Source organism: Pseudonaja textilis, chromosome Z (genome assembly GCF_049901715.1).
Source record: "Pseudonaja textilis isolate UNSWEBS1 chromosome Z, rPseTex1.2, whole genome shotgun sequence".
In the NCBI taxonomy this organism is placed as follows: domain Eukaryota; kingdom Metazoa; phylum Chordata; class Lepidosauria; order Squamata; family Elapidae; genus Pseudonaja; species Pseudonaja textilis.
The window spans coordinates 80,495,207-80,505,932 of record NC_142008.1 but is presented as its reverse complement, the minus strand read 5'-3'; the positions used below and the strand labels follow the sequence as shown (position 1 = coordinate 80,505,932).

The 10,726-nt window shown below is 33.5% G+C and overlaps 1 protein-coding gene across 8 annotated transcripts in view; it reads right to left on the bottom strand.

The window, feature by feature from the left end:
• Positions 1–982: 982 nt before the first annotated feature.
• Positions 983–10,726, bottom strand: part of GALNT1 (polypeptide N-acetylgalactosaminyltransferase 1) — a 79,460-nt gene continuing 69,716 nt past the window's right edge. For all 8 annotated transcript variants that reach the window (XM_087916042.1, XM_087916043.1, XM_087916045.1 and 5 more), the window contains one exon: positions 983–2,205. In XM_087916042.1, coding sequence (XP_087772168.1) covers positions 2,059–2,205 — 147 coding nt within the window. In that variant the 3' untranslated portion in view covers positions 983–2,058. The remainder of the gene's footprint in view (positions 2,206–10,726) is intronic.

Genomic DNA, 10,726 nt, shown 5'->3' with positions numbered 1-10,726 from the left:
TATGTGTGTCTACAATCTAAACAGGGCTCACAGCTATGAAAATATACCAGATTTAAAATCTGACTTCTAAAGGCGCAGCTTAGATTGAACAAGTTAAGCAATCATAGTAGAACAATCTATATGTATACCAATGACATGCAATATTTTCATCATTTTGGGTTGTACCTGGGCAACATTTATTTATATTTATTTATCTTATAGCCAAATTGGGAAATTATACCATTGTTATTTTTCTATATGATTTGGGGGAAGAAATGGAGGATTGTGGAAACACTGACAAATATTTTACCTTTCTATGGGCAAACTCATACAAATTGACTGGCTGATGCCTGACTTCATGTATGTAAAAAAGTAACTGAAAGAATCATAGCCTGTGGGTTTGAGAATTACCTTTTAGTAGTCCTGCTTGAGTGTTCCATGAAAGTTCTGGTTCAGTTCTTCTTCTCACATTATGGTGATTTTCAATTCCCATGCTTATCCCCAAAGATAAACTCCCTTTCTCAAATTCCAGTTCTCAGCTACATATTGGTTGCACATATCCAGATGAACACCAGATGGCAAACCAGAAATATGAAATCATTAATTCTTTGTTGCCACCTACTAATTATTAAACAGTTGGCCAGTTCACAATTTCCAAGATTTAAAAAAAAAATTCAATTGGTTAATAGTGCCAAGAAAATGATGGGATAACCAGAATATTGTGATAGGGTAACCATAATATTATGCATGCCCAACTAGAGGAGGCTTTATAAGAGATAGATAATGAAGTATAGGATTGGAATTGGGAACATCACAAAATTAAAAAATCACACCCCTTAGAATGTTATGTGTTATAGCTCCATGGTCAGCAGTGCAGGTAGATAAGCTGGAATGATATTATAGGGACAGTAAGATTTAGTGTGATATGATTTTCAGCCAGTTTCAGAATTGGAGGAGGGGGTACATCACTTTTACAGTTTAACACTTTTAATAAAGAGAATTATTTAATAATTTCCCTTGATTTTATTTTAAAAAAGTAGAACATTACATTTCAAAAATATGAGTGATATCGTAATATTGAATGGAAATATGCTTTAAGGAAACATCAGATGCCAGCTATTTATTACCTGAATAAGTTAATTTCTGCAGGCTCTGGTGAATGGAATTGAGGAATGAAATACTTATTGCTGTAAAGAAATTATAATGCAGTATTAGGAGATTTGGTCATAAAACATCATCAGTTAACAAATTTAAAACAAATAAATTCTGATCAGATCAAAGATAGCTGACATACTTTTAACTTAAGTAGAAAGTCAAACACAAACAAGTAAAAACATTTTTGAGATAATTGGAAAAAAGGAGCAACAGGTTTTGAAAAACTACAAGACAAAATCAAAAGTTAAATTAAATTTAATTTAAATTTAATCCAACATTTAGAGAACTAATTTTACTTATGCTGAATTTTGGTTTTTCTTAAAACAAGTTCAAGGCCTTTACTGTAAAAAAAAAATAATTGAACGCACGCAATTGAACAAAAAGTTGCTATTTTGTTCGATCACCTTTTTTCCACTGAAATCAAAATAATTATATCCATTTGATATTTGGAATTATAAGTTTTAACAATTCTGATTTTCTTTGCTAAATCCTATTTTATACATTTTTGTATCAATGATTTTGCTCTTTTATTTTTAATCTGTCCATTTATATTTTTATATGACCTTTGGGTAAATATTGAATTTTGCACAAACATCTTAGCAATATTTCTAACAGCATTTTGGAAGGTTGCTAATATACAAGCAAATTAAGCTGTGCTGTTCTCCAGAGAGCATATTTCCTCGATTACGTTTCCACTGCCCATGTGTTCTACAAAATGATTTCTTGTAAACATTAGTGCATAAAGCATTACAAGTACTCCTTTAGTTAGCTCCATGTTTCAACACCAGGATGGCTGGTTCACAGCTCTCAGAACTTTAGAACTGATTGCTCCAGTGATCAAACAACTTGCAGCCTTTGCTTGGTACATAATATAGCAAATGCACTCGCTGAGGTAGTCCAGTCAATCCTTGTCTTAGAAACCCTTCAAAATATTTCTAGAAGGGTAACATTACGAAGAAGCCATTGTTGTGAACGGCTACCATTACAGTCCTTGATACTGGGCACCTGGCTGTCTTCTTCAGTGGCTTTATCCAGGCACTGGTTACTGTTCATATGCAGCAGGATTAATTTCTTTATTGCATGTTTGGAGAACAAAAGAAGAGGAGGAGGGAAGAGAGAGAGATTCGATATCAGATATTGATGAATGAACATAACAAATTATAAATTCCCAAGTGTCCTTTGGAGCTCTCAGGCAGTGTTAATGACCAGATGACTGCAAAGAAATACAATCCTTCCTTTCCCCCACCCCACCCACCCCACCATCTGGTCAGAACTATGCTTTCATCCCCCACCATTCAGTCTCAATTGCCATTACCTATCCCCTCCTCCCAATCATCAAAACTGATGAAGCTTCTTGGATGATAAGCAAAACATTTTGTTCTTCTTCCTCAAGGAAAAAACAGTCCAGTTGCCTTTTGAAAAAACACCTTTGAGACAACTATGACCTGGATGACTGAGAATCTCCATAGATATAATAAATGTTGGGTAGTGTTGGGTAAGTCAGCAATCAAGCTGGTATAATTCAGCATTGTTTATAAAAGAGAGCTCGAAGAAATCAAAGTTTGAAATCTTACTTTCCACTCTCTTAGGATTCGTCTGAAAAAAGAATAGTACAAGGGCTGTCATACCATTTGGTATCACCTAGCCAAGGATAGGAAGGGTCTTTGATATGTAACATTTGAATGAGTAAATGAATGAGAGGTACTAATGTTGCTGGAACAAAATTTTAAATGTTGCTGGTAGTCTCCTGGATTGGTCAGGTAGTGTTCACTGAGTTTGCTGTATATAAGATTTTTACTTCTATAACATAAGACAATCCTCTTAGATCCCATTAACTCATTAAGTCCACTAATGGAAGAATATGGGGTCACTTCTTTGATAGTGACTAAATTAGCGAACAAAGAAAGTAATGTGAATATAGTACATTTCAACTTCACTTAAGGCTTTTGGCAGAACAATGTAAAATAGACAGTACCACCACCAGATGCATTCATAATTGACTGCAACTGCACTCAGCATGTAGCTCTCAGCAGAACTACAGCTAAATAGAAAGAAGTTCTTCAATAGCTTCATAAATGATCTAGATGAGGAATAGAAGGAGAGCTCATCAAATCTGCAGACAACAAGCTGTGGGGGAATTGCTAAGACTTTGGAAGATGATTCAAGATTCAGAAGGAACTTGAAAGACTTGAGTATTGGGTCCTATTCAAGCTGCAGTTCAGCGATGAAAAGTAAGGCAAGAAAAAAGAAATACATGTATATAGAATAGGTTGTACCTGGCTCAATAGTTTCAATTGTGAGAGGGATCTAGTGGACTACCACTTAAGTATGAACCAGCAAGTGCTACTGCTGCCAGAAAAGCCAGTGCATTTTTAGGCTGCATCAACAGAAGGACAGCATCAAGATCATGAGAAGTGCTAGTATGTGCACTAATGAGGTCGTACTTGGAATAAGTGCATACAATTTTGTCATCATAATACAAAAAAGACTCTGAGGCCCTAGAAAAAGTGCAGAGAAGAGCAACAAAGATGATAAGAGATCTGGAGATTAAATCATATGATGAATGGTTAAGGAAACTAAATATGTCTAGGCCACTGAAGAAAAGGAAGAGAGGTGACATAAGGGAAAATCATAGAGACAAAGCGGGGTTGACTTATTCTGCAAAGCGTCTGAGGGCAGGACAAAAAGCTACATTTGGAAGGTTGTTCAGAGATCATACCTGGAACTAAGGAGAAATTTCCTGGCCGTGAGAGTACTTAACAAATGGAACAGTTTCCTTCCTGGTATTGTGGGTGCTCTATCACTGGAGGTTTTCAAGAAAAGATTGGATGGGGAGGGCGGAGCTGGCATCGCGATGATACGGCATGCGATCTTGGAGGTTTGAGATCGCTGCCAATATCTTTGCTCCTGGACGGCCCAAATGGATCTAAACCGTCCCAAAGAGATGGTGAAAGTGAAGAGCGCATCCTGTCAATCCCAGGGATACCACAAAGTCCCTGGTAGATCCAGGAGAAGCTCTTTTTGCCAGCGGCAAAGAGGCAGCTATTAAAGCTGCTGAAGATGGGACAGCTCCAAACGGAAGAGAACAGAAAGAGAGAGAGTGCCAGTTTGGTGAGAACTTTTTCTTTATTCTAAGATCTGAAAGGACAACCTAAGGAAAAGAAAGTTTTGACAGAAGTGATTAAGCGGCAATTTTAAACAGGAATGTCAAAGTAATGGGTTTTTTTTCTCATTGCTGGATTTTCTATACATGATCTTATATTTTGAAACTGGACTGGTTTTTTCTTTTCCATCTATTTTTTTTCCTCCTTTTTGATTTTGTAACATTTTAGGCTAGATTTTCTTTTTTAAAATATATTTTTCTTTTTTTAATTAATTCTTATTATATTTTGCTTGGAAAAGGAGGGGGAAAGTGAAAGCAAAGAAACCTTGTAACACTGCCAACTAGAGGCTTGGAAATATTCTATTTCTCCTGTGACCAGACAAAGCTGAGAAAGAAAGTACCGAGACTTTTTTTCAAGGACATTGTTATTTGATAAGATAGGGGAAGAGCATGGGAGAGTATTATTGCAGGTGCTCTTCTGGGTTTCTATCAACAGCTGGAGTCTGGTGTTGAAACTTAGGGAAAAAAATGTGATAAGTTTTTGGGGAAGAGAATTATAATAAGAGCCTTGGATAATTAAACAAAGTGCAGTGTGCTCTTTTTACTTTTTCTAAGTTGTGCTATCCCTTCTCACCAGCTTTATTTTATTTCATTTTATTTATTTATTTTTTGCAATAGCTATTTCGGTCCTTGTCTTTGTTGGAGCTTGTCTTTGTTTTTCTTTTTTTTCTTTGTAAGTCCAATCTCTATGCTTGCTTTTTATTTTAAAGGGAAAGCTTTAGTATTGTTTCCTTTTTTTTTTTAAGGGAATAGCCTTTTTTTCTCCTTTCCTAGTATTTTTGTTTTTTCATCTACCTTTCTGGTTTATTTTTATGCACTCTTTTCTATTTGAGACCTCTCAATTGGATTAAGGTGTTGAAGAACCTGAAGAATTTTTCCTTTCCTTTTTTTTTTTCAAGCCTTTTTCTTCATCTAACTACTGATTGGATTAAGGTATACAAGAATCTGAAGAAATTTTGTCCTCCCTTTTTTTTATCATTACTATTTGGCTTCTTTTTTCTTCTATTTTTATTTCGAACTACAATTGGTTATTTCACAATTGGATTAAGGTTTAGAAGAACCTGAAGATTTTGAATTGCTTAAAATGAGTAGGAAATTTACAGCTCCTGGTTCTTCAACTTCTACTTCTTCCTCTCCACCATCTGGAGGACAACGTTCAATCCAGACAATGTTAAAGCAAGAAAAAGAAAAAGAAAAACTGACTCTGCAGATGATTATGCAAGGAATTCAAAATATTCAAGGAAGATCAGAGAATATTGAAAAGAGAATAGAGAACATTGAACAAAGGACAGAGAACATTGAACAAAGAACAGGGAAAACCGATGAAAAAGTGGAGAACATCCAACAAATGATGTTGAAGTATGATGAGAGATTCCAAAAAATTGAAGAAGAAGATAAACAAAGAGACAAGAAGATTGGAGATATTGATAATAGATTAACGGTGGTTGAACAAGATAAAAGTGGTGTGTTGAGATGGGAGATGGATAGATCAGAATTCTATTTTAGATTCCAAAACGTAGAAGAAGAGAAAGGACAAAACTTAGCTGAGATAATGATAGAAATACTGGCTGAAGCTTTGGAAATAACTCAAGAGAAGATGATGGATGGAATAGATGAGGTTTATCGAGTTTTCACAAGATATGCAATGAGAAATAGCTTACCAAGAGAAGTTCATATTAGATTTACAAAGAAAGCCATTAAAACGCAAATATTGCAAGTGGCAAAAGAGAAAACATTGAAATATAAAGACAAGGAGATTGTGGTCTTGAAACAAATGCCCAGAAGAGTGAGAGAGATGAGAAGAGAATACCGATTCCTGACTAAAATGCTACTTAAAAAAGAGGTGAATTATAGATGGCTGATTCTAGAAGGTTTAATATTCACATGGCAAGAACAGAGACATAGAATTGACTCAATTGAGAAAGCGGAATTATTTTATACAGAATTTTTTGGAGGGAAAGAGGAAAAGGCAGAAAAAGAAATCTCACTAATTGAATTCCAAGAGGACTGCCAAATGGCGATTGAAAAAGAAGGTGCAGTAGGTGGAAAGATGGAAGGCAAAGAACAACGTGAACTAAGATCTACGAGAGCTGCTACACCTAACTACAAAATATAACCATAGAAGAGAAAAAACTGATCACAATTAATATAAATGGACTTAACTCAGCCGTTAAAAGAAGGAAAACCTTTCATAAATTAGAGAAATTAAAATTTGATATAATTTGTCTACAAGAAGTACATATTAAAAAACAATATGAACAATTGTTGATACAGCCAAAGCTAGAGAAAATATTTACTTCCTTGACACAACGTACGAAAAGAGGAATGGTTTTATATATTAAAGAGACCATCCCAGCAAAATTGATTTATACCGATGACGGAAGAATACTAATGGTGGAAATAATGGACAATAATACAAAAACACTCTTGATTGCAATTTATGCTCCAAATGACAAACAAGAAGAATTCTACAAAAAATTACATATGAAAATAATTGAACTGGACTATACTAACATAGTTATGATGGGAGACTTAAATGGAATTGTAGACAATAAATTGGACTATACAGCACAGAAAACAACAAAGCAAAACAGAAAGACTCTCCCTAAATCTTTTTTTAAAATGGTAGATGAAATAAACTTAAAAGATACATGGAGAGAAAGAAATGCTAAAACTAAACAATACACCTTCTATTCAAATAGACACTTATCATGGTCCAGAATAGATATGATATGGATGTCAACAGAATTAATAACTAATATTCAAGAAATAAATACTGAAACAAGTACTTGGGTAGATCACAATCCAATGACAATTAAATGGAAAGGACAAAAAAGAAGATCTTGATGGACGTTAAATAATACTATTTTAAAGGAAAAAGACTTCACACAGTGGACGGAGAAAGAATTGGCTTTTTTCTTTAGAGAAAACAAAAAAAAGATACATCAATTCAGAATGTATGGGATACAATGAAGGCATATGTTAGAGGCTTGATAACAGATTATACAAGGAAAAGAAATACAATGAAAAGATTAGCCTCTAAGGCCTTAGAGGATGAGTATAAAAGACATGAAAAAGGCTACAGAAAATGCCACAGAAAAGGACATCAAGCTAAAAATGGATATAGTTAAACATAAAATGGGTCAAATAGAAAAAGAATTAGCACAGAAAATTAGAGGTGCTAAACAGAACTACTTTGAAGACGCAAACAAACCAGGTAGATGGTTAGCATACAAATTGAGAAAGGAGAAAGAATCAAGGAAAATATTGCAATTAACAGATGACCAAGGCCAAGTTTGCTATGGTAGTAAAGAGAAGAAGGAAATCATTTGAGACTTTTATGGGAAACTATATATGCAAGAGAATATTGATGAGGAAAGAGTTAAACAGTACTTACAGAATGCTAATTTACCTCAGATACCTAAAGAGATTGAAACAATGTTAGAAAGCAATATAACGATGATGGAGTTAAGTTAACACTCAAGAAGCAAAATAATGGAAAGGCACCAGGCCCAGATGGACTTCTGGCAGAATTTTACAAAACATTACAAGAATCGTTGAATCTTCCATTGCTAGAAGTTATGAATGAAGTTATGTTAATCTAAATCATGGTCAGAAGCCAATATTACACTTATTCCAAAAGAAGAGGCCGATCCATTACAAATTAAGAACTACAGACCTATTTCTCTACTAAATGCAGATTATAAAATCTATGCTTCAATATTGGCAGAAAGACTTAAAAAATATCTAAATAATTTTATTCATCCTGATCAAAATGGATTTCTGTCAAAGAGACAAATTAAAGATAAGAGTAATCCTGGACACCTTGGAATACTATGAGGCACATCCTGAAAAACAAATGGCTCTGATATTTCTAGATGTACAGAAGGCATTTGATAATGTGAATTGGCGATTCATGTTATTACTGTTGGAACAGATGGGCTTTGCTAGAAAATTTATTCAAGCAATAGAAGCTATATACTATAAGGAAACGGCAAAGGTAATGATAGAGGGAGAACTGACAGACTCTATCAATATAAGAAAAGGAACAAGACAAAGGTGCCCACTATCACCTTTGTTGTTTGTGTTAAGTTTGGAACTGCTAAACAGAAATATTAGAGATGAAAAGAATATAAAAGGAATGAAAATCAAAAAGGAAGAATTTAAGCTACAAGCATTTGCAGATGATCTGGTTTTCATCTTAGAAGACCCTCTAGAAACAGCATCAAAATTGATAGAAAAAATCTAGACATATGGAAAGGTGGCTGGTTTGAAAATAAATAAAGATAAGACAAAGATCTTGATAAAGAATATGCTATTAAGACAAAAGGAAGAACTGGAAGACCTACTGAAAATTCAGGTCACGAATAAGATCAAGTACTTGGGGATATATTTGACAGCAAGATGTAGTACACTAAAAGAGAATAATTATATCAAACTTAAACAGCAGATAGCACTAGAACTGGCGAAATGGGAAAATTTACAACTGTCACTAATAGGGAGAATTTCAACAATCAAGATGAATATATTACCCAGAATTTTATATTTGTTTCAAACAATTCCAATTAGGCTTGGAAAAGATTACTTTGAAGATTTAAATAAAATTGTGTTGAAATATATATGGCAAGGTAAGAAAGCGAGAATAAAGTTAAAACTTTTGCAAGATGCTAGAATTAGAGGATTTGGTTTGCCTAATTGGGAGTTGTATTATCAAGCTACAAATCTAATGTGGGTTAAGGAATGGATAACACTAAGAAATACTAGATTGTTGACATTAGAAAGACATGATTTGTTGTTGGGGTGGCATGCTTTTTCATGGTATAAAGGAACTAAAACACAGGGGTATTTTAGAAGACATTATATACGGGAGTCTCTGTGGTTAAACTGGGAGAAGATTAAAAGACAATGTTATTTGAAAATTCCAGTCTGGCTATCGACTATTGAAGCATTTTCTTATCCTATAATATACCAAAAGGAACAAACAGTTAGATATGGTGAAATATTGAATGAAAAGGGTGAACTCAAATCTATACAAAAACTAGAGGAACAAGGTATAAAGATGAATTGGTTATTATATGCGCAAATACATTCAAGGTATTATAGAGATTCTAAAATGGAAGGTTTCTTAAACCTTCCATTTCTAAAATGGAAGGTGACTTAGATAAGATTTTGACAGGTACTGATGAAAAGGTGATTAAAAAATTGTATGGCTATTTATTAGAAATTAAATTAGAAGAAGAACAAGTTAAAGAAACTATGATTGCTTGGGGGAAGAATTTTGGATATGGAATTGATTTATAGAAATGGCAAAAACTGTGGTCTCAAAAGTATAAAATGACAATGTCAATAGCATATAAAGAAAATTTGTATAAGATGTTTTACAGGTGGCATTTTCCCCCAACAAGAATAGCAAGAATGTTCAAGAATAAATCCAAAAAATGTTGGAAGTATCATCAGACACCTGGCTCATATTACCATATGTGGTGGACTTGTGTGGATGCCAAAAAATATTGGACTAAAATCCACATGTGGTTGGAAAAAATGACAAAAATATATATAGACTTGAAACCAGAGATATTTTTATTGGGAATTTTACCTGAAATATATAGTAAAGATTTGAAATATCTGGTTGTAAATGTATTAACAGCGGCTAGGATTGTATTTGCCAAAAACTGGAAAAATGAGAAAACACCATCACAGGAGGAAATCATTAAGAAAATATTGGAATGTGCTGAAATGAGTAGATTGACATTTGAAATTAGAGAACAAGAAGATAAACAATTTTATAAAATTTGGGATCTATTCTATCAATGGTTAGACAATAAAATGCAGTAATGAAATATGTAGACTTTTAGAAAATAATGAATATATAAAGCTGTATTTTTAATTATATCTACAAAATGATTTTAGGAGATTTGTGATAATATGAACTGTTATAAAACAAACTAAGTAAATTATGATTATCTTGTAAAATATGAATGAATAAAAGTATAGTCAAATGATTGATTAATAATGATACTAAGGTATTTAATTTTTGATTGAAAATACAAGATTATATGCAATGTAATTGTAATTGAAGACTACGAAATGGAAGCACAAAACAATCTGTAAACCAACCGGCACACTGTATGTATACATATGGAAGATGGCTTGATGTTTTTATGTTTTGTTTGTTTATGTTTGTTTTTAAAAACTAATAAAAACTTAAAAAAAAAGATTGGGTGACCATTTGACTGGGCTAAGATCTCTTGCCTTGAGCATAGGTTCCTAAGATCCCTTCCATGATTCTATGTTTCATATTCTGTAAATGAGATTGAAAATGAGATTGTTGACTATTAAGCAAGGACCTTATATGACCATGATTTATGTCTTCCTGCTGGTTATCCAACAAGCAAAGTCAATGGGAAACCTGAGATGAAGTTGCAAATC